Source organism: Ahaetulla prasina, chromosome 1, assembly GCF_028640845.1.
Source record: "Ahaetulla prasina isolate Xishuangbanna chromosome 1, ASM2864084v1, whole genome shotgun sequence".
NCBI lineage: Eukaryota > Metazoa > Chordata > Lepidosauria > Squamata > Colubridae > Ahaetulla > Ahaetulla prasina.
The window spans coordinates 247,326,238-247,352,127 of NC_080539.1; the positions used below are offsets into that span (position 1 = coordinate 247,326,238).

At 36.3% G+C, this 25,890-nt stretch overlaps 1 protein-coding gene across 1 annotated transcript in view; it reads left to right on the forward strand.

Annotated features, from left to right (window-relative positions):
* The window catches only part of HSPBAP1 (HSPB1 associated protein 1), a 78,152-nt gene extending 57,514 nt beyond the window's left edge, over positions 1 to 20,638 (forward strand). The window contains exons 7-9 of the mRNA XM_058195379.1: positions 11,263 to 11,346; positions 15,520 to 15,630; positions 19,064 to 20,638. Coding sequence (XP_058051362.1) covers positions 11,263 to 11,346; positions 15,520 to 15,630; positions 19,064 to 19,621 — 753 coding nt within the window. The 3' untranslated portion in view covers positions 19,622 to 20,638. The remainder of the gene's footprint in view (positions 1 to 11,262; positions 11,347 to 15,519; positions 15,631 to 19,063) is intronic.
* The last annotated feature ends 5,252 nt before the right edge of the window (positions 20,639 to 25,890 follow it).

Here is a 25,890-nt window from a genome sequence, read left to right on the forward strand (position 1 = left end):
GTGTGAAACAGGATGGCAGAATAAATAGACTATTGTTCTGATACAGCGTGACTCTTCTGATGTTTTGAACTGATCTGATCTGTGCTCCACAGACTAGAGTATAGATTGGAATTTGGCAGGCCAAGTGGACTCTGCGTTTCTGCTGAGGTTTCAGTCTAATTCTTGTCTGAATATCTAAATGAATCCAAACACATTTAGGTGCCCTGGTGATTATTAGCTACCAAATTTGCATTCTATTCCTCCAGCGATGTTCTCTATATCACCTTTGATGACTTTGTATTCCTTCCCAACGTAAGTTCTGATATTTTACTTCTATGTACCCTGTTTCCCACAAAATAAGACATCCCCTGATAATAAGCCCAATTGGGCTTTTGAGCGCATGGTACATTTTATGGTCTTCTAGCTTTTAATTTATGCTACTTCACTTGCTTTTTAAACAGCTCAGCATGAAATTGTACAAAGATATTCCTTGACTTACAACCCATCAGTTAACCAAAGTTATGACAGACCCCCTCCCCCAAAGCTTACAACCCATCCTTGAATTTACAACTGCCATTCCCCCTGGTCACATGATCACATTTTAAGTGCTTGGCAACCAGCTTGCACTTATGACTGATTGCAGTATCTCATAGTTACATGATTATGATGCGTTAACTTTTTTTGCCAGTTTCTGGCAAAAAGCACCCATTTGGAAAATGGATTTGTGATTCACTTAACAACCATGTGATTTGCTTAACCAATGATATTTCATTTTACAATTGTAATAAAAATGGTCATAAACTCAAATCCAGTCACTTGGTGCCTCAACTTATGATTGCAGTGACTTAAAGGTAAAGGTAAAGGTTCCCCTCGCACATATGTGCTAGTCATTCCCAACTCTAGGGAGCAGTGCTCATCTCCGTTTCAAAGACGTCTCCATGGTCATGTGGCCGGCATGATTAAATGCCAAAGGCACACGGAATGCTGTTACCTTCCCACCAAAAGTGGTTCCTATTTTTTCTACTTGCATTTTTACGTGCTTTCGAACTGCTAGGTTGGCAGAAGCTGAGACAAGTAATGGGAGCTCACCCTGTTACGTGGCACTAGGGATTCGAATCGCTGAACTGCCGACCTTTCGATCGACAAGATCAGCGTCTTAGCCACTGAGCCACTACATCCCTATTGCAGTGACTTAGTGACTGAAATTCTAGGTTGCACTGTGCTCATAAATCAAGGGCTAACTGTAGGAACAGCTGTTGCTTGGCCTTTTGCTAGATTCAAAAATATATTATTTTTACTATTTATTGACTTTTGCAAAATGTATAGTAAGTTCTTTTTTTTTTTATTGAAAGAGTTTTAAAAAACAAAAACATTTTCCCCCTTTTCCCCCCCTCCCTCCCCCGGCTTCCCGGGTCAATCACAAGGTATTGTTATACATAAACCAAACATAGAATAAAATTTTCCCTTCCAATCCAAATAACCACATCCAAAGCTTTTCATCTCCCAACCCCCTCCCCATTGTATAAAATAACTTTCTAATTATTCAAAGGCAATCTGATATTTCTTAATCTGATATCTGTTTTGTAGATAATCAATCCATTTTTCCATTCAATTAAATATCTTTCCTGCGTATTGTCTTTTAAAAAGCTGAGATTTTAGCCATCTCAGCCAAATTAATAACTTTCAATATCCATTCTTCTATTGTAGGTATCTCTTCTTCTTCCAGTATTGTCCAATCAACAGTCTTGCTGCTGTTATTAAATTCAGAATCAATTTAGTCTCAATCCCTGTACAATCCGTTATAATTCCCAAAAGGAAAAATTGTGGCAGGAACTTTATCTTCTTCTTCAGTACATTTTGAATAATCCACCAAATTCTTATCCAAAAGACCTTAATTTTCTTGCAAGTCCACCAAATATGAAAATATGTAGCATCATCACAATCACACCTCCAACATTTCGCTTGGATATTAGGATACATACATGATAATTTTTTGGGATCTATGCCATCTATAAAACATCTTATAAAAATTTTCCTTAAATTCTGTGCTTGTGTAAACTTAACATTTCTAACCCAAATTTTCTCCCATGTTTCCAACATTATTGGTTCCTGAATATTCTGTGCCCATTTTATCATACAATCCTTTACCAAATCCTTTTCCGAATCTATTTCAAGCAACACATTATACAATCTCTTTATATGCTCCTGGGTCTGATTTCTAATTTGCTTTATTAAATTTTCCTCCCTTTGCATTATACCAATTTTTTGATCTTCTTTCCATCTAGCACTTATTTGCCCATATTGAAACCAAGTATAATTCCTCCCTTCTTCATTTAATACCTGTAATGATTTTAATTGCAATCTACCTCCTTCAGCATACAAAAGTTCTTTATAAGTAATCATTTCCTGTTTCTGTTCTATATTTATATTCTCTATTGCATGTCTAGGGCTCGCCCATATAGGAATCTTGTAATCTAATTTATAGGAATATTTTTTTCCAGACCCGCAAAAGAGCACTTCTCAACACATGATTCTTAAAAGCCCTATCCACTTTTTTTTCATAAAATAAATACGCATGCCATCCATATAACAAGTCATAACCTTCTATATTCAAAATTCTTTCCTCTGTTAAGTTAAACCAGTCACTTATTACTGAAAGGGTTACTGCTTCATAATATAGTTTAAAGTTAGGCATTCTTAAACCACCTCTTTCCCGTGAGTCCTGTATTATTTTCATTTTAACCTCGCCTTTTTACCCTGCCATATAAATTTATTAATCCCAATCTGCCAATCTTCCAAATTTTTATCCTTTTAATTATTGGTATCATCTGGAACAGAAACAAAAATCTAGGTAACACATTCATTTTAATAGCCGCAATCCTTCCCAATAGGGATAACTGCAATTTCTTCCAGACACTCATATCATTCTGAACTTTTTGCCATAGCAAGTCATAATTATTCTTATAAAGTTTCTTGTTCGATGAGCTAATATAGACCCCTAAATATTTAACCTTTTTTACTACCTCAAATCCTGTCATTTCCTCTAGTTTTTGTTTCTGTTGTATAGACATATTTTTAATTATCACTTTTGTTTTATTCTGATTTATTTTAAATCCTGATACCTTTCCATATTTATCAATTACTTCCAACAAAAATCTACTTGAATTTATAGGATTTGTTAAAGTAACCACTACATCATCTGCAAAAGCTCTAACTTTGTACTCATATTGTCTAATCTTAATTCCTCTATTTTCATTAATTCTCGTATTTTATCTAATAATGGTTCCAGAGTCAAAACAAACAATAATGGTGATAAGGACATCCCTGTCTTGTTCCTTTCGCAATCTTAATAACTTCTGTCAAACTACCATTTATTATAATCTGTGCTGTTTGCTCTCCATAAATTGCTTTGATTATTCTAATAAAACAGTCTCCAAATTGCATTTTCTCTATTAATTTAAATAAAAAATCCCAATGCAATCGATCAAAGGCTTTCTCTGCATCCAAAAAAATAAGTGCTGCTGAAGTATTCTTCTTTTCCAAATATTCCAATATATTAATAATCTGTCTAACATTATTCCTCATCTGCCTCCCTTTTATAAAACCAGATTGATCAGTATGAATTCTTTGTTGTAAAACTAACATTAATCTATTTGCTATTATTTTTACAAAAATCTTATAATCATTATTTAAAAGTGAAATCGGCCTGTAGTTACCAGGTTTAGAGCAATCTTGCTCCTCTTTGGTATCAGTGAAATAAAAGATGTTTTCCATGACGGGGTATTCCCATCCCTAATTGTATCTGATTAAATAATTCTTTAAGTGGGCCTAATATTTCATCCTGTGTTTTTTTATAATAAGTTGCTGTAAGACCATCTGTACCAGGGGTTTTCCCCATTTTTAATTGTTTAATTGCCTCCACTATTTCTCCAGTAGCTATCGGCCGATTCAGCTCCTCCCTCTGTTCTAATGTTAGAATATTAACCTTATAATCTTTCAAATAATCATAAATGTCCCTATTCAATATTTTGTCTTTTGCATATAGTGCAGTATAAAATTCTGAGAATGCCTTCTTATTTTATCCTGTTGATATATCTCTTTACCTTTATATTCTATTTTTTGTATGACACGTGCTTTCTGTTTTTTCCTTAAGTTATATGCCAACCATCTCCCAGGTTTATTTGCATTACAAAAGGTATTATGTTTAGCATATTGTATATTCGTTGCCACCTGGTCTGCCATTAACATATTAAATTGACTCTGTAATATTTTTATAGCCTCTTTAAGTTTGTGATCTTGTGGGTTTTGAATTAATAACTGTTGCTTCCTTTGAATTTCTTCTTCCAAATACCTACGCTGCCTTTGTTTATTATTCCTTTGCCTATTGTCCAAGTAAATCAATATCCCTCTAATAAACGCTTTGCTCGCCTCCCACACAGTTCCTATAGGTGTCCCTTTGTACATATTAAAATCAAAAAATTCTTTCAACTGTTTCTTACAATAAGTTACATTATCCTCATATCTAAACAGATTTTCATTCAACCTCCATGTTCTACCACCTTTTTTCCCTTGTAATAATTCCATCCATACTGGGCTATGGTCAGTTAAACACCTCGGAAATATCTTCATTTTCTTCACCCTAGAAAGCAAGTCATTAGAAATTAAAATAAAATCAATACGTGAAAAAGATTGATGCCTATCAGAAAAAAAAGTAAAATCTCTCTCATCTGGATTCCGTAACCTCCATATATCTCTAAACTCAAAGTCTTCCATCATTTCAAAAAAGGATTTTGGTAATTTTGCATGTATAGGTATCTTCTTGGAGGAGGTTCTCTTATCCCTTCTTGTATCAATTACTCCATTCCAGTCTCCTAATAAAATAAACGAACTATAATCCCAGAGGGTCAACCTCTCATGTAACATTTTGTAAAACTTTTCTTGTTGCTGATTAGGTGCATAAATACCTATCAGCAAAGTCTTTTTTGCATCTATCACCAGTTCAATAGCAATAAATCTTCCTTGAATATCTGCCTCAATTAACTTAGCTGGTATATCCTTCCTGATATATACAACAATTCCATGCTTCTTTTCCAAAGCTGATGCAACAAAATGGTTACCCAATTTTGAATTAATTAAATATTTTTGGTCTGATAATTTTATATGTGTCTCTTGCAAACAAATCACATCATTTTTAAATTGTTTCAAGTAGTGAAATATTTTCCTTCTTTTCTGAGCTGAATTCAAGCCATTAACATTCCATGACAAGATTCTATTTGCCATTACTGGCCTCCTGAAGCTTTGAAGCAGACAACGGAAGATCCTCCTCCGGTATCTTCCGTCTAGCTCCTCCCACAGCTTCCATACTGGGATCCTGACTTTTACTTTGAGACTGTTGCTCTTCTTTACGCTTAAGAGCTCCTCTTGTCACCCTTTGCTCTTGTGGTTCCTCTAATACTGGCAGCAATAAAGGCTCTTGGATCACCACGCCTTCTTGAGTCTCTTGAAGTTTTTCTATCACTTCTATTTCGACTTTCAAAACTGTAGAAAGAAAATCCTTTGCCTTTAAAACAGTGTCAATTCTATATCTCCTTCCTTGATAGAATACTGTCAGTCCAACTGGCACCTCCCATCTGAATTGAATCTGATGTTTTTTAAGTTCTTGTGTAAAAAAAGCAAATTCCTTCCTGTCTCTTAACATCTTTGAAGGAATCTCTTTCAACACCTTCAACTCCTGTTCTCCAATTTTTAAAGTTGTCTGATATGAAACTTGCAGAATCTGATTTCTCATAGTCCTTTTCACAAAATAAACCACAATGTCCCGAGGAAGCTTTCTCTGTCTTGCAATCCAGGAATTAACTCTATATATTTTATCAATTTGGTAAGCTACCTCTTGGGGGTCCACTTCAATAAATTCAGCCAATGCTTCTGATATAATTTTTCTTAAGTCTTCTCCTTGCTGTTCTTGCATACCACGAATTCTAAGAGTTCCTTCCATAAGTTTATATTGTAATATCACAACCTGATCTTCATTTTGATCCACTTTTTTCTGAACACCTTTCATTTTGTCTTCTAAATGCTTATTTGACTGAGAGATCTGTTGCATTTCCTCTTCCAATCCCTCAATTTTTTTACTCAGTCCTTGAACTGCCATGAGAATATCTTCTCTTATTTTTGCATTAAAATTCTCCATCATCTCTTTTTGCCTATCTTCAGAAAGTTTTAATTGTTCTTTCAATATTTCCTCAAGACTTGGTTCAGATCCCCTTCTTCCAGAAGGCTTTAAAGGTTTAGCTGCCATTCTGTCTTCAAAAAGATCAGGAATTTAAACTTAACAACTTTCCTTTACTCCATTCAGTATAAGAGAACTCCGTTTGTAACAATCCACAAATAACGCTACTTTGCTGTGCTAAAAAATTTTACTTTCACTTTCAGACGCCATTTTAAAAGTCAATTAATCAGAGACAAAGAAAGGTTTCAGGTTTCAAAAAGGGAGTCGGTACTTGCCGTGTTGATTCTACATCAAAGATCGAACGCTTGTGAAATTCCCGTCTGCTTAGAAAATCAATCAATTTAATAAGTCCTTTTGAGCAGAAGCGACTCTCCTACTCCTTTTTCCTGAAAAAAAAAACAGGAGCGCGTTTGAAGTTGGAGGTAGTGGAGTTCGGCGGGATAATAAATCCAGGAAAATTCGCTCTTAAGAGCAAACCCCCTGTCTATATCTACCACTTTTCCACAGCTCTGCATTATCCTCTTTTGCCCAGAGGGTATGCTAAGGTCAGTGAACAGTGATTTATACTGTTTCACTGACTTTTACAATCTTCTAACGCGGAGTGCCCTGTTAGAGCACCCAGCAGGAGCAGTGACGTCACTGGAGCCCCAAAATGTATAGTAAGTTCTTGCTTATTCTTTCAGCTGATTAGCAGATGCATTTTGGAAGATATTCAGTATTATCTCATTTGATTATTTCCCAAAGTATGTTGTATACAAACTACTTACATTATGAAATAAGAATTTAGAAGATTCAATTGGCATTAGTGGTTGAATTCCCAAGCAATTACACCGTAGTCTGAAGCATTTTGTTGAAGTTCCCAGATGTCTTTTCTAATGTTTCTCCTACTGTTTTAAAACAAATTATTTACAGGAATGCTCTTTACTTATCTTGGAAGATGAACATCTGTTTCTAAATAATTGATGGCATCCTTATCATAAACTAACAATATATTTATGTCACTCTCATGTGACACCCTATACATTATGGGTAATGTGTGGGTAAATGAATATTTAGATAGGATTCATGATAAAATATAGGATAATCGCATTGAAAGGGACTCTAGATAAATAAGCTTTTCCCAATGTGATATCCTCTTTTCATAGTGCATAATAGTGCATGCCAGATTTCTAAGTCAATATATATTTCAATAGTGACATTGGCTGGATGTGGCAGAAGCCTGGCACATCATTGATGACATTTTCTGCAAAATCTTTGTGGATTTTCATGTCTAACTAATTGGGTGAATGTCTAACTGTCTTGTATGTGTCTTCTTCAGAAGTATTTGTAGAGGAGAAAGAAAATGCAGTGTTGGGATCCATGCACTCTTTGCAGCTTGAAGTAACAGCTTCATTATAAAAATTCTTGAAAGATTATTTGGCTAATTTTTTATCTCTACCTTTCTAACTCCAGTGAATTAAAAGAAAATTCTAACTTCTGCTTATATATGAACGAGTTCAGGCTTAAACCCCTGTTGGAGATAACCTCCCATCCCAAATGTTCTTATCAATGCCCCCTCCCCATAGTAAATACTTGTTGAACAAGACAAAGAAGGGTTTTTATTTTGGCTGGAGATAGGGTGGTTTTCAAAATAGCAAGAACAAGTGAAACACTGAGACCTTGAAGCACCTTTCTTTGCCTGATTTAGCAGTGTCATAAAAATATTCCAATAAAAGAAACAGGAAATAGCAATACAATAAATAATTCTTACTTTAAGATTCAGAGGTTTATTTCATGAGCAATTTGGAACATCAACAGCCATCATAACACAATTTATATCAATAATAACCCATTGCAATGTGGTCCAGTACTGACCCAATCCATACTACACTATACAACTGACCCAATCCATACTACACTATACAACGCTGTTACAAACCTAGATCTTGAACAACTTGTAACTAACAATACAAGACTCAACAACTGCCTTGATCTCATCTTCTGCAACAACTCAAATTCAATTTATGGACTACAAATTAAAGAACCTTTTTCCAACAGTGACCACTGCATGATTGATTTTCGTCTCAATATACGTCCATACTTAAATCGTCATAACAATAGTATTCCCAACTACAACTTCAAAAAAGCCAATTACGACCTTATAAACAACGACCTTTCATTTCTGGACTGGCAAAATCTGTTTGCAACCTGCATAACTGCTGAAGACCACTATAGAGTCTTCCTACTTGAAATCAATAGACTCATTAAACTATATGTACCACAAATGACTACCATGATCAGGAAAAGCAAACTACCCATATCAATAAAAAAGCTTCAATCAAAAAAAAATCCCTCTGGAAAAGAAACAAAAAAGGCTATGTTGCAAATTTCAAAATCCGCTACAGAAATATATGCAACCAAATAAAAACTGAATGCACAAATTACCACACCAAGCAAGAAGAGAACCTTCTGTGCACAAATTCCAATTGTGCCTTTTATAATTTTGTTAACAATAAACTTAAAGACACAAGATCCATCCCACCACTAAAAGATTCTAACAACAAAGAATGCAATGACGAAACAGTTAAAGCAAACCTCTTCAACATTTTCTTTGGCTCAGTTTTTGTTAACTCCGGTAACACATATCCGACATTCCACAAACGTACCAGCAATGATTATGATGACTTAACTCATATAGATTTTGCAGAAGATAACGTTGGAAAAGCTCTTCATAACTTAAAACCATCGCTATCTATTGGACCCGGTGGACTATGTGCATACTTCTTAAAAAAACTTTCCATTAATATAGCAGCTTTGATAAAGCTTTCACTACCAGTTCCTTTCCCAAACTTTGGTCACTAGCCACAGTCATCCCCATCTTCAAAAAAGGAGACCCCAGCTTAGTCGAAAATTACAGACCGATCTCTCTGTGCTGCATCACCTGCAAAGTCATGGAATCAATCATCAACCAATCCATTACTTCACACTTAGAAACTAACAACCTACTCTCCAATAAACAATTTGGTTTCAGGAAAAAATTATCATGTAACTTACAACTTCTCCACTGTAAAAGCATATGGACTACAAATCTTGATCCAGGCAAAACAATAGATGCAAACTACATAGACTTCTGCAAAGCTTTTGACGCAGTAGTACACGATAAACTTCTCCTAAAACTAAAATCCTATGGCATCTCAGGACCCCTTCACAAATGGATATCTGCTTTTCTGTCTAACAGACAACAAGTGGTCAAAATTGGCAATGCTCTATCAAATCCTGTTCCTGTCAAGAGTGGCGTTCCTCAAGCAGCGTCCTTGGACCAAAACTCTTCATACTATACATTAATGATCTTTGTGACCATATCTCAAGTAATTGTGTTCTCTTTGCTGACGATGTCAAACTATTTAACACCACAGACAATACATCTATCATTCAAAAAGACCTTGATCATCTAACCGCTTGATCTAAAACTTGGCAACTCCAAATCTCAACCAGCAAATGCTCAGTCTTACATATAGGAAAAAAGAACCCAAACACTAAGTACATACTTGATGGACATTACCTTACAGACAACCCCCATCCCGTTAAAGACCTTGGAGTTTTCATGTCAAATGATCTAAGTGCCAAAGCCCACTGCAACTACATAGCAAAAAAAGCTCTAAGAGTTGTAAACCTAGTCTTGCGTAGCTTCTTTTCCAAAAACACCACACTACTAACCAGAGCATATAAAACATTTGCTAGACCAATTCTAGAATACAGCTCGCTTGTTTGGAACCCTCACCACATCTCTGACATCAATACAATTGAACATGTCCAGAAATATTTTACAAGAAGAGTTCTCCATTCCTCTGAAAACAACAAAATACCTTATCCCACCAGACTTGAAATCCTAGGCTTAGAAAACTTGGAACTCCGTCACCTTCGACAAGACCTGAGTTTAACTCACAGAATCATCTATTGTAATGTCCTTCCTGTTAAAGACTACTTCAGCTTTAATTGCAATAATACTAGAGCAACCAATAGATTTAAACTTAATGTCAACTGCTTTAATCTAGATTGCAGAAAATATGACTTCTGTAACAGAATCATCAGTGCTTGGAATACTTTACCTGACTCTGTGGTCTCTTCCCATAATCCTAAAAGCTTTAACCAAAAACTCTCTACTATTGACCTCACCCCATTCCTAAGAGGACCATAAGGGGCGTGCATAAGCGCACAAACGTGCCTACCGTTCCTGTCCTATTGTTTTTCTTTTCTTCTTCCTATATACATATATGCTTATACCTCCTTATATTTACTCATATATGTGTTTATATATTATATAATCTTTTGTATGATACGTACATATATTGTTGTGACAAAATAAAAATAAATAAATAAAATAAAATAAATAAAGAGACTATAGCTAGGTCCAGCAAGGAACAGCTATGGCCAGTGGCCCTGAACTCATCCCAAGACATTATTTTTATACTTTTCTGCACGTATTTCACATGTGGCCACATTATCAAGTATCCAAAGTTTGGTCAGATGAATATGGAGGGAGCACAACTGTTCCAACTTTGGATCTGGATCATAAATCCCCTTTTTCAGGTAGTCGTAACTTTGAATGGTCTCTAAGCAACTGGTTGTAAGTCGAGGACTACCTGTCATTAATAGTGATAGTCTCTGAACTCTCAGCTTACACTATCCAGTCCTATTGATTTGTTCATTGTAATTTGACAGATAGTTTCATTTCTTTAATTTGTATTTCACATAGTTGTTTGATTTCATGATTGCTGATTAAACTCTGTGATTTTAATAGGGCATATTTTATTTCTTTCACTTTTTATAAGGTACCAGATTATTCATTTGACTGAAAGATGGGTTAGAGGTACTGCAGAATGTATTATCCATAAAAGTCATAATTCCTTAGATGTATCAAGTGCAAGGATAGATCAATGATAAAAGATTTAAACTAGTATTAAAAGTATTATTTTCAAACATTTCTGCATCCCCTGTGTAATGCTCTTGTTCAACATACACGTTCATAAGAAAAGAATTTACAACTTTTCAATTCTCATTTCTTTTTGTTTCAGGTCTTGTTGGTTCCTAGACACTGGTGGCATTATGTTGAGTCCATTGACCCCATCACCGTTAGCATTAATTCTTGGATTGAACGGGTACATTTTTCTCTCCATTTCTTAAAATGATTGTAAGATTTGAATCATTGTAATGATTTGAATCATTTTATCTGTTAAAATTGCCAGCTGCAAACCATATGGAGTGTCACAACCTGCATATTCACAAACAATCCACTGATAGCATACATTTTATTGGGTTAATTTATAACAAAGATTGATAATAAAAAGCATGCTTTACTGGCAACTTTCCCACAATTTCATGCTAGAGTTTTTCTCCATAATGATCTTGGCAATTAAATGAGGAGCTCTTAGTATGGAAAGCATGTGTGCTACTATCAAGCTACACTCACGGCCATGACATCTGTCTACCTTATTGTCAATTAGTATTATGCATATGTAGGTACAGTAATTGCAGAGCAGTTACTAGAATAACCTTTTTCCATCCCCCTCCCATTCCTTTTGGTTTCCCTAGAATTGAATCATTGAGGCCCACAAGAGGCCCATCCGCTTATAATCTGTAACATACCACATACATAAATTATGCAACATAATTCAACATCTTGATTGCATAAATTTTAAATCAAAGTGATGTAGGTAGAAATGAGACCTGAAAGGATGATTTGTAGCAGACGTAGACACGGTCTCTTCATCCATCTGACATCAAATATGTGGAGAGGAGATTGGAAAGAGGTATCATTGAAGCTTGATGGGATTAGAAATCCATTCTAGGCTCTGTTTTCTTGTGTAGTTAAAAATCTATACAAATGTATTTCAACAAGTTTGACAGATCTCAGAGCAGTTTCTTTTTTTAGCACAGAGCCAATAAATCTACATCCTTTGATCAGGAGACAGATCATTTGCAGAGGATATGGAGGAGGAAATTTGAAACACCGTTATTAGATAAAGAGGGTGCCTTTATATTTTGTTGAGAAAGTAGATTAGTATGATCTCCTAATTGTAGGTTGGGGCTGAGTTGATATGTTAAGAAATACTGGATATAATAGAGTGGGAAGCTGATGGTTCTCCAGTGGTGACTAATGATCTCCTAGCAGTTTCAGCCAGCCTGAGCAGTAGGGAGGGATGCTAGGAATTGTAGTACACCAATAACTAGATGGCCAGAACTCCCACCCACTCACCCGTACAGGATGCCTTATGCATTATTTTCCCACACCTCTCAACACAGCCCATAAAGTTAAGAATAAAAAAGTAAGCAGGTTCAATACATTCCAATTTTGCTTGCCATAACCGTTCTTTCCAAATTAAAAACCTCACAATATAAGTTGAGCATGGAGATTGGTTAACTTGAGGAATGCTAGGACTACCCTTTATGGTGACAGCTGATTATATCCTATTATCCCCAAACATAATAGCAGGATGGCAAAATTCCTTTCTAGATGTAGGGTTATCCATCTTGGAAAAACAATGCATGACATAGATGTTAAAAAGTAATATCAAGAACATTTCCATTATTCACTCAAGCAGTACTCTGGCTTACGGCAATAAACAGCTGCTATCATATTGATATGATAAGTGAGTGCCATGCCAGTTTCAACTGCTCTACTGACACAATTAATTATTCTATTCATGCTTTACAATAAGAGGAGCAGGGTTTAGTTTGCTTCTGACACATTGAGACCACGCCAAAGTTTGCATTCTAAGATAAGTGATTAATATTATTCATGGGCTTCATCAGGCAGAATGAACTTTTCAGAGTTGCAGTACCCTGAAAGCCTGACAATTTTCATATGGCTAAGATAAGCTGCTCTAAATACGCATTATTTCAGATGCTAAAAGGTGAGGCTAAATGTTTAGGAAGCTGTGTTGTGATAAAGAGTCTATGGGAAACTATATTAAACGCCTGCAAGAGAAAGTTATCCCTGAAGGGTACCAATTTTTGTGGAATGCCCATTTACTCTGAATTTACAGTCCTGTACCATAATTCTATATATTCCTGACTGTATGACTTACCTTGTGGTCATAAGAAAAACGAGCAGTAAGAAGTAAGTATTTATTCAGCAGCAATAACATTTGAAATAAAATTGTTAAGACCTAATGCAATTCTGAATTCTGAAAGGGTTTCTTCTGAATCTCCAGAGCTAGGATTATCCAATTTATTAATGAAAAGACTTAAAAGAAAAGCATTGCATCCAACCTCTAATATTGCACTATAGTTTACTTTTTGTGTGCCTATGAGTCATTGTTGACTCTTATTGACTGTCTGGTCAAATGCTTATTGTTTTCTTGGCAAGATTTCAAAAGAAATTTGGAGAGAGAGAGAGAAGGGGGGGGGAGAAAGAGAGAGAGAGAAAGAAAAAGAAAGGAAGGAAAGAAAGAAGGAAGGAAGGAAAGAAAGAGAGAGAAAGAAAGAAAGAAAGAAAGAAAGAAAGAAAGAAAGAAAGAAAGAAAGAAAGAAAGAAAGAAGGTCTCCTGGTTTCTAGCCGGTTGCCTTAACCACTACAACAAATTGGCTCTTTGTAGTGCATTATATTGCACTAATAAGGGAGATTAGTACTGTTTTAACTTGAGCTACTATCCGGGGAGGAATTGATATATGATCTTCATAGACTACATTGCCCATACAGATCACTTCTGTGTTTACAATGTGTTTGTAGTAGGAAACAAGGTACAAGTGCTTCTCTTGAATGTTTTCAAGTAATCCTGTCCCATGATATAAAGCTCAACCTCGGATGTAGGACGCTAAAGTCTGGTTGGAACTTAACCAGAATTTGCTTACCAGAAAGCTCTGTTAATTTGCAAATTATAATTTTGCTTTCTTTCAGGAAAATATGGGTTATCTGATATAAATGTGGTATGGCATCATCAGAAATGCAAATGGCCTATTAAGTCTGCACAATGATGGCAATAAATGATAGGAGGAAAGGCAGAGAAAATAGGAAGAGAGAAAGGAGGATTATTATTTTTTTTGAAGAGTTTCTGTGGGAAAGTTGCAAGCTGCTGATCAAGAGCAAAGGTTGCATCTTGCTATCTCTTTGTACAACCCCGTTTTCATATGTAAATTCAAGCAAACAAGACCCACTTCTTCATTCTGTCTCCAGGATTGTGGGCCACCAGTACCATTTTATGCAATGATTTTGTTCCTTGTTGCCCCGGGAACTGTCCCTAGCTCCAAGCAATTCAGCTAAACATGAAGGCTTTGCTTTCCAAGGCATCTCATCTTGATGAAATCCTAAATTAGCCTTTGTATTTCACTGCCTAAAGGCACCCAAGAAAGACATGACACCTTGTATCATGTAAGAATCAATTACAGAATTCTTGTTTCATCTTAAAAACATTGCGTGCTGGTATCCTTCATTAAAGCCAATGCTGTCTTTTTCACCCTTCTGTTGCTGTGTAAGACTGCAATAATATATTAGTGGGCTGGTGATACTGTCAGATGACAGCAGGCTCTCTGGAATTTAGAATAATTTAGTAATAGCTTGCAAGACATTTGTGTTCTCCTAGTAATTTGTGTGCGAAGCGGAGAGTATGTATGTGTTTAAGAGCTTAAATCCTTGAGAGATAGAGTTTGGGACATGCCTTTTTGATCTTCCTAAATTAAGATTCTCTATATTAGATGATATCCCTCTGGTATAAATTAAGGTTCATAAGTCTCAATTTAACAAGACACTAATGCAATAGAACAACTGCCAATTAGGAAAAATTGTATAATTGTTTGATCAGGCAGCTTTTATGGGCATTTTATGAAATTATGAAATCCCAGATAAAATAACAAGGGATATTAATTGCCCTGTCTGCCTATTTGGGGAATCACAGATCCTTTTAACATGAGTGCTGTGATTTGTATAATATAAGAAAGTATTCCAGAGCTTCTAGAACTGCTAGATAAATTTTCATTCTTCAGAATATTAGAGATTCTTCATAATATGATTATAAAATGAAGCATACCTCCTCTCTGCTTCCATACCCTACCCTTTAAGACCAGTGTTTCTCAACCTTGGCCCCTTTTAGAGGTGTGGACTTCAGCTCCCAGAATTGTTAACCAACAAGACTGGCTGGGGAATTCTGGGTGTTGAAGTCTACATATCTTAAAGGAGCCAAGGTTGAGAAACACTGGTTTAGACCAATGCCAAAGGAATAGTCACAGTTTCAAAATACATTGGACTCAACATATCCAAATGTTTCTTCTCCTGCTAACCAAAGTCATTTCCATATATTCAAAATATCCCATGTTCTCCTTTCTTTTTTTCATAGGATGCAGATCATGAAGCCCGCATACAAGAGGCAATAACTCGAACAATGATATGTGCAATCAAGTCTGCAGAAAATCCCAGTGACACAGATTCTTGGCTCAACCCCACAGAGGTTTCCCTCTTCATTTTATCCTCTAAAGTTTTTGTGCATTTTTGCCTGAATGATATCATTGTAAGATTGGTGATCCCTGCCTCAGTTTTATGCAGCAATGATTAGCATCTTCAGCGTGACTAAGCATGAATATCTATGGCTGTTCCATTTGATCTTAGATTTGGCACTCAGCCAGAAATGTGATATTAGTGCACACTGAGTACCATATCCTTCTCTGCGATATGGATTGCTATTATCTCTTTTTGTACATGATGCACAGTCAGTGGATTTAGCAATCTGAGAACAGTCAATGTTTGTTAGATTTTTTGTGGGGTAATGTAATAAATATTGATTTTAGTTCAGCAATGTTTGTATAATCCAATTTAAAAATTATTAACATATTGCTATTTAGAAAGCCTAAAATATTGAAGATAAAAATAGTAAACATTTATCAATATTAATTGCCACTTAGGATGTCACAGTTACAAACATAACTCTGTTATGTTTAACTTTTAAACTGTTCAGTTATTATTTAACTTTTCATCCAAAATTATATAGAACCACTGCAATTCACATCAAAATATTAGTTATTTGATAATAAGATTCAACCATTAGCTCCTCCTCCAATGGGAAATTTAGTTTGTATGTTTGGGGATGCACTTTAATAAGTTCATATATTATTATGATGGTGCAGGATTTTGTGGGAAAGGAGCACTTGGCCAGGGAGAGCTTTGAACCATACACCATTCCCTTCTTATGGACAATTCCATGCAAAATCAAACATGAACATGGAGTTGGTGTTTAGCTATCTCCCTCTTTTCCTTCATTGGTGTGGTTTGCTGTGGGTATGTATTTCCTTGGGTACTGCTGTCATCCCATCTCAGTTAATGGGGATGGAAATACTTTTGGAAAGTGCCCAGCATGTTCTATAGTGCTCCCCCAACTATTTTACTCAATAGTTGAGTAAAAGGATTTATGCCTCAACCATAGCGTGGAGAATTCATTTTTAGGGGGAAGAATAATGTACAATAAACTTACACTTCCTGAGTTTTAAATGGGAAAGGGGCTCCAGAGTTATGTCGTGCCTTCAGGTGTCTGCTAAAGCACAGGGATTTCTGGAAATCTTTTGACTACTCCATTTCAGTTGGTTCCAAGTGCTTTTGCATGCCGGTTCTTACATTTTGATACATTTTATTTTCTGTGTTGTTTAATTTGGGGGTCTATGAAGATCATCTTTTTAAACTGCTTTATTTTCTGGACCACTTTGAGTTCATAATTTTAAAAAAGTGGAGATATAAGTGTTATACAAGATAATCCCATTTGGCCAGTAAAAAATTCTATGCTATGCTAGGCAGGGCTAGATGAATCCAAAGTTGGAATTAATATTGCTGGGAGAAATATCAACAACTTCAGAGATGATACCGCTCTAATGGGAGAAAGCAAAGAGGAACTAAAGAGCCTCTTGATGCAGATGAAGAAGGAGAGTGCAAAAGTTGGCTTGAAACTCAACATTAAGAAAACTAAGATCACAGTATCCGTCCCTCTGAATTCCTGGCAGAAAGATGGGGACGAAATGGAGGTAGTGACAGATTTTATTTTCCTGGGCTCTGAGATCACCCGCAGATGGGGACTGCAGCCAAGAAATTAAAAGACGCTTGCTCCTGGGGAGGAAAGCTATGGTAAATCTAGACAGCGTACTAAAAAGCAGACATATCACCTTGAAAACAAAAGGCTATGGTTTTCCCAGTTGCAATGTATGGCTGTGAAAGTTGGATCATAAGAAAGGCTGAGCGCCAAAGAATTGAGGCCTTTGAACTATGGTGCTGGAGAAGACTCCTGCAAGTCCCTTGGACTGCAAGGCGAACAAACAAGTCAGTCCTAAGGGAGATCAACCCTGACTGCTCCTTAGAAGGTCAGATCCTGAAGATGAAACTGAAATACTTTGGCCACCTAATGAGAAGGAAGGACTCATTGGAGAAGAGCCTAATGCTGGGAAAGATTGAGGGCAAAAGAAGAAGGGGACGACAGAGAATGAGGTGGCTAGATGGAGTCACTGAAGCAGTAGTCGTGAGCTTAAATGGACTTCAGAGGATAATAGAGGACAGGAAGGCCTGGAGGAACGTTGTCCATGGGGTCGCGATGGGTCGGACACAACTTCACAACTAACAACAACAACAATATGCTCTGCTCTGCTCTGCTCTGCTCTGCTCTGCTCTGCTCTGCTCTGCTCTGCTATGCTATGCTATGCTATGCTATGCTATGCTATGCTATGCTATGCTATGCTATGCTATGCTATTCTTCAAAATAAAGGTGTATGTTAAGCTGAACTCAGCTGGCAGATTGGATTCTCCTCTCTCATGACTCCAGATATGACATAGGATGTAGCACAAAATATTTTAAATGAAAGTAATACAGTGAGAATCTAAATATAGTACTTCTTGTAGGACAAGAGACAGATTTAGAGAGCATCCAGACATATATTCTGAGAAATAGAGGTCAACCATTTTTTATTGTTCCAATGTTTTTGAGTCTAGCACTGAGAATTTGTTTCAAGCTGCTTGAGAGTTGTTCTAAAAGGTAACTTTAAAATTTTAATGAAAAACCTTATGGTCTTAACGTCTAACCCATTGGTTTTAATACAAGATTTTTTCCCCAATCCCTCATATTTTTTTCTCCATCCCACTTTGATGAAGACTTTAGAGCAACTCAAAAGCTGATATGGTATTTTCTAATATTTTGATTGATCCCTATAGAAACACTGCTTAACTGTGAAGTTTACAAAAATGCAAGTATGCTTTTTTCACCTAAAAGAAATAAATAGAAAGAATATTAAGCCACTACAGCTTTTCAAATTCAAGGTTGGTGAGGTAAAAGAGTTAAAGCTGAGAAAGGAGCAGAGATAAATATATGTATGTATCCATGTATATTTGTATTTCCATGTGCATATATTTAAATCAGGGGCGGGTTTCAAAACCCATCGCTATTGGTTTGCTCATGGGCGTGGGCACGCGGGCGGTGCTTCTGTGCATGCGCAGAAGCAGGTGGGTGGAGCCTGCCGCTGCTACCAATTTGCCCAAGCCGGAGCAAACTGGTAGCAACCCACCACTGATTTAAATCCTCACAAGACAAAGAACAAAGCAAATAAAAATAATGAGAACAGCTTCTGACGGGGTACTGCTTCAAGAGGTCCCTAAAGGGGCGTGCATAAGTGCACCAGCGTGCCTGCTGTCCCTGTCCTACTGATCCCATTTATATGTACTCATTTTATGTGTTTATGGCTATGTTTTGCTTATTTATATCCTTTTATTTGTGCCAAAAATTTTTCATGTGTCCATGTCTATCTCTAAACTATTACTTGTTTCCTTGTATTTGTTGCCAAATAAATAAATAAATAATTCTTAACAGTCCATAGTAGATTAGCTTGAATTCTATTTTCTTTCTCTTTTTTTGCCAGGTTGAAGTAACCTCCCATAATACCAACCTTGAGTATTTAAACAAAGCCGTGTCTTCCTATTTAGAACATCAGAAGACAAGTATAATTAAGGAGCAGTTCCTTCAAATGCACAGTACTGATGGAATTCTTCAAGAGTCATACAAGAAGAGGAAAGTACAGATCGATACAGAATCTGAGTGCATAAAATCTAAACCCTGTGACTCTGGCAGAACAGTAATTGAAACAGAAAAGCTGACAACAATTCCCTTTGGACAGAGCCTTTTTCAGGTTTTACCACAGTCCCAGGAAATGTATCCAACAGAAGTAGCTGAACATGACAATAAAGACCTTGTCAGTGAAAGTGAGAGACATTTTGGAAAATTACATCCTGCTGGGAAGACATCTGGGATGACAACTGATTCTGGAACCCTTGTGGAGGATCTAGAATGCATGACCACCTTCCCACAAACTCTCATTTCTACAAATGATTTGTTAGATTGTGCACTGAACCCACAAGTCGTGGGTTTAATAGCTCGTCTTTTATTGGAGAAAGTGAATGTTTCGAATCTGTTGAAATAATGATAATTAAAAAAAAACAATGACAAAATGTACTCTGAAAGGTCCTGAAAATTGGAGAACTAGCAAATAAGAATTGAAAGGCATTTTAAAAAGTACAAATGTAGACTTCCAAATAATATAATGGTTAAGCCTGTGAAAGGTAATATGGGGCAGATAATACAGTAGGAACATAATGGTATTGTATACAGTAGCAGTAATCATAATAAATACTTCATTTAAAGATTTGTAGGCTTTCATAATACTGTATCATCTTAGGAACTTTTGAATAGATCTGTCAGGTTAATGGCATTGTTCTGACATGTTAGACATGGCTCCTGAATCAGTTTATCTAATCCAAAGGTGATATTGAAAAAGTATTTCCAATAAGAAGCTTATATTCTTACAGAATTAACACAAAAGAAGTGGGGGACAATTACTTCTACTTTTCAGGGACCATCTAATTCCTACATGGCAAATGGACTCTAGTCTCCCCAGATCTGGGCTATCATAAATACATTTAATCTTTGCCATATACGGTATATCATCCATTATTTTCCATCTAGTCCAGTAGTGGGTGTTCCAGCTTTCATGGTGGGTGGTAGGGGTTTTGTACAATATTGAAGCACTTTCCTTTTTTTTTTATTTAATTGACTTTTTAAAAAATTTTCATAGCATTATTTAAAAACATTTTCATTAGGTTTTCATAAAATTCCCTGTGACAATTTAAATTTCTGAAAATATACTATTTGTATCGCCCGCACATAAGTTTAGTTCACGTTACGTAAGTGAAACTAAATGGTGCTATAGTGCTACCGCAAACAAAAGAGTATTGTCCCAGAATAGCTCGCGCATCTCCCCCCCACACCACCCAGTTGTAACAGACAAGCAGAGCTGGTAGCCAGTGCCCCCCCACCCAACCTCAATCCATGATGCGCGAGAGGCATGCACAGATTATGATACATGGCGCATTACTGTGGAACTGGTGGGTGGTTAGAAAATTTTACTACTAACAGAGATACAAAAGTGGGCAGTAGGTATGGTTGACTACCCTGATCTAGTCCATGCAGAAGGAATGAACCTGGATGGGCAAACATTAATCACAAAGTAGCACATGCAAGGATGTGTTGTTAGAAGGTTCTTGATTACTGTGTTATGGTTTTCCATGGAAGTCATCCCCCAAGCATGCTTGCTTGTTCATTAAATTCCCTATACAAAGCTTTCCTTTCTTAAAGATGGACAGCCCAACTTTTTTCAATTCAGTGCATCCAGATATGTTGTACTACAAAATCCAGCATCCCCTTTTGTAAGGAAGGCTGCAGTAATATGCTGTGTGCTACATTTTCTGTACCCATAAAAATAACTTCATCATATCATTGTGTAATTTACTGATTATTTTCTTTCTGCTGAAACTCTTGTTGATGGACTACAGCTTCACACAAGCTGTAGAAAGCTTAACAAATTTCTATCTTGTCTTTTAAAACAACAGCTGATAATAATCATAAAATAATAATATAATAGAATATAATCATAAAATAAAATAAAATAATAATAATTTAGGACCAATAAAATGCAAAGCAAAAAGAGGCAAGTAAAACACCAACATAATCCCTAAAATCTACCCCTCAACTCAGCAACGCACAAAATGTATTATCTTGTCTAATATTTTGCTTCACTACTAGAATCTGCTTGGCTGGTATCTTTGCAAAACAACTTCCAATTAGTAAATGAACAAAGCACCTAAGATATAAACACCAGCTTAGGTTTCCCATCTATATAACCCAAGACTTCCCCTTTGGGTTACTGCCTTGAGCACTGAAAATCTGAAAATTCTTCCCAAATCTGTGGATTAAACCCATTGATTTGTGACTACCATACATTGCTGGAGAAGGGAAGTGAAAATCAATAGGCAGAAGAGATCAAGACGGATTTTCATTGCCTGTGCCTACAGCAAAGATCTGTTCCCAAACCACATTGATTGTCCTCAGATATGAATATTGATACTGAGTAGTTATGAGCTGGATGTAGTCCTTTCTTTGCAGTGCTTAAGGCTTTGGCTCTGATCCTGTTAATTGTTCAGAAAAGTCATTCAGAGCAACTGCTTATATTATTCAATATATAATTAGACTTCCAAATCAATTTATTATGGTTTGAATTTATTGGAATACCTGGAAACATATCCCAAGAAAGAATCCCATTCATGTAGTCAAAAATTTTTTTAGCTCTGCTTTGTTCCACTTTTAAAGAAGTGATGCTTTGCTTGATGCTAAATTTGAACTAAGTTCCCAACTTAAAATAAACTCTGACAATCTTAACAAGTTAGATTTTACCAATGGATCGTAAAGTTGTCTTCTAAGGCTAACCCAGGGGTTAACCTTTTTTTTCAAACCATGGACTATTAATGGCCTCAGAAGTTTGCTGCAGAAGCTAAATGCCTACTATCCTCTTAATTTTTTAAACATCAATAAAACCAAATCTAAAGTGTCAAATATATGGAATAAATGGTGAGCCTAGTCAACAAGTGAGTTCTTTTGTCTATGCAGGAGTGTTTTTTACCAGCACTGGATCATGGTTAAATCATTTGAAAAGAAAGCCAGCAAGGGCCTGAGGTAAATTCTAAATATTATACAAATTATTTAACTACAGTTACCTACATAACTACAGCATTAACTACAATGCTGACCTACTGTATGGTTCAGAATTGTGGGCCCTCAATTAAGCTATGCCACTTAAACAAGTTCAGACCCATTTTTTAAAGGTGCATACTGGGGACTGACAAGACACATCTGCCACTGTGGTTGGAGCAGAAACAAGTATCCATTTCTTACTTAGTCATTTAATAATTCAATTTTGTACATACTGCCAGAGGAGCCGTTCAATAGACCCCGACAGACTTCCCAAAATATGCTCAACAGATAAGTATGACCCAACTCCTGGGTCAGCTAACTTTCTAAAGTCATTTCACAGCATGGATTTTCTACCCAGCATTTACTCTCAAGGGCCTCCCAGGCATGGGAAATGTTTAAAACAAAGAGTCCTAAATACTAGTGCTCAAACTGACATAGAATTATTGACTTAAAAATAGATCCCTGGGTTGGTTGGCTAAGAATAAAAGTATTTTTTCAGCTTGAAAAATACCTGTCATTGAGTCTGACACATATTTTAAGAAAAGCCTATTCTAGAGCAAGATTTGAATTGTCTGTGGTCAAATATGCTTTCTCCATATTTGCCATATTAGGAGAGAACCTGCATATGTGGTACCCTAAGCATCGAAAATACTTCTCATATTTTGTTTTAACAGTCAATTATATACCCCCACTAGGCTTCAATGCTTAGCATCCCTATTGGAAAAAATAGCCCACTGGCATTTTGAACCACAGATCTCCCTATTTCCTCCTGGTTCAATGCACATATTGGACATAGAACTGCTAAGTTGATCACTAAGAATCCGATACATTGAACAAATTGGGGTACCCTGTGAGGGAGATTCATTTATCTGATTATTGACTCTTTATTTTGCCATATAAAGTATGTATTTGATCACTAGTTTTTTTATTTTATTGATAAGTTTGCAACACTAATTATTCAATGAACTACTACTACTTTCATTAGTACCCAGTACACCAAATATTTTATAGACTTATTGATTGAGTATTCCAATACATCTTTTACATATATATTTTCTTCTTAAGAGGAAAATATATTACGGATTTCCCCCCACAAATCTCAATAGTATCTATTCCTGCTACTTCTGTCTCACTTCTTCTTTTTCTTTATTAACTATTGAATACTCAAAGTTGCTGTAGTTTAACTTTTGTTCCCGCTATATTGCCATATGGCATTCAGCTTAATGTGTTTATCTGATTTATTTACAAGTTATCTGCCCATGCCCAAAACCCTGTGGCCTTCCAGATGTTCTGTACTATTATTCTTACCAGCTCCAGCCTGCACAGCCAATGGTGAAGTCTGCTGGCAGCGGTTGTTTACAACATCTGGAAGGCCACAAGTACTTCAGCCTTACCTAATATTATTTGATTTTTTTGGTATTCTTTTACAATAAATTAGTTTCATACTTGCACAACCACCACCACAATCATGGTGATTTAAGCAATATTAATCCTAATATGCCTCACCTTCCATTTTAAAAAAATGCTTCTTCCTAATACTCAAATAAGTCATTATGCCCCTATTGTTAAACCTGGAATCATTTCTGATGAAGAATTTAACAATACCCTTCCACAAAACATCTTTTTGACCTTTTTAAATAAACCATCCCAGTTATTATAGGCTAAATTAAGTTTAATTCTGTTTAAATTGTTATTTCATCCTGAAGATGAAACTGAAATACTTTGGACACCTAATGAGAAGGAAGGACTCACTGGAGAAGAGCCTAATGCTGGGAAAGATTGAGGGCAAAAGAAGAATGGGACGACAGAGAACGAGGTGGCTGGACGGAGTCACTGAAGCAGTAGGCGTGAGCTTAAATGGATTCCAGAGGATGGTAGAGGACAGGAAGGCCTGGACAGGTTGTCCATGGGGTTGCGATGGGTCGGATACGACTTCGCAACTAACAACAACAAAATTGTTATTCAATCATTCGTCCAGCATCTACAAGTCATCCAACAAATGCAGAATTGATCCAAAAAGGTTGCTGCCTAATGCAAAGAGCACCTGAACTTGCATCTGAATTCATCCATTTGAATCCTAAGCGCTGAAGCAGCAGAGATACGAATCTGGTCTATTTGTGACCACTTTCCATATTTTTAAAGGGGGCTGCTGTCCTATGACGTTTTAATTCTTCTCCTGGATAAATGGCTTCATCTCCTTCAAACCTTTTCTCCTGGGAGCTGAAACATATTCACATGAACTCTCAGAAAATTGTTTGCATTTTGCTTTGAATAGTTTGACAAATTCTCTTAACACGCTATTTAGCTTCCAAATGGCTATTTGGATTTATATTTTGAGTCTAATGGATTTTGTATAGACTGAATTGAAATGAATTCTAAAAGGTTGTCCTTTAATAGTAAACTAGCTTCCGTTTTGATAATGACATAGCTTCGTAACTTCTTGTGGATTGGTACGTATTTTCAATCAGAAAAAAAGATTAACTGAAATATTTCAAATGCATGTGATGTAATGGCTATTAGCAGTGGCAAAGGGAAAAATTTAAGCTGATTGCTTATTTAGAAGAGTAAGTGAAGAGAGAGAGATCGAGAGATCCACAGAACGGTGTTGTTTAGATATTTTACATCTAAATATATAAGAATTCTTGGCATAGCATAAGAATGATGAGTTTCAATGTCTATGGAGGTTCCCAGTCATCCAGGTCATGGTTGTCCTAAAGGTGCTTCTTTATTCAAGAGGCAACTGGACTTTCTGGTTTTTCTTCAACTGAAGAAGCTTCTTGGATGAGAAGCGAAACATCTTCAAAGAAAAACCAGAAAGTCCAGTTGGGAAAAAAAACCTTTGGGACAATGAGTTCCAATCCAAGCATGCAAAGTAATAGCCATGTGCTCATCTCCTGCACATCTTTCCACTACTTCCTACCCAAGAATAGTGGGCGCACATCTACTGCAATCTACTACTCTTTTAATGACCCCATAATCCCTTGCAGTCGGGGCAACTGAATGGAGCTGTTTACTTGCCGGATGCCCTTCCTGTCACCAATGTGGAGTTAATTTCAGCAGATTATTTATTTATTTATTTATTTATTTTGTTGAGTACATATTAAATAATATATATAAGTATAAGCATGAATTGAATACATAAAAAGAATACAATTAAAGGAAACATTAGGACAGGGACGGTAGGCATGCTGGTACTCTTATGCACGCCCCTTACAGACCTCTTAGGAATGGGGTGAGGTCAACAGTAGACAGTCTTAAATTAAAGTTTTTGGGATTTTGGGATGAGACCACAGAGTCTGGTAGTGCATTCCAGGCATTAACAACTCTGTTACTGAAATCATATTTTCTGCAATCGAGATTGGAGTGGGTCACTTTAAGTTTGTATCTATTGTGTCTTTGTGTCTTGTTGTGGTTGAAGCTGAAGTAGTATTGACAAAAAGAACATTGTAGCAGATGATTTTATGAGCTATGCTCAGGTCATATCGAAGCCAGCGTAGTTCTAAATTTTCTAAATCCAAAATTTCAAGTCTGGTGGCATAAGGTATTTTGCTGTGAGCAGGGGAGGGGAGGACTCTTCTTGTGAAATATTTCTGGACGCGCTCAATTGTATTAATGTCCGATATGCAGTGTGGGTTCCAGACAGATAAGCTGTATTCAAGAATTGGT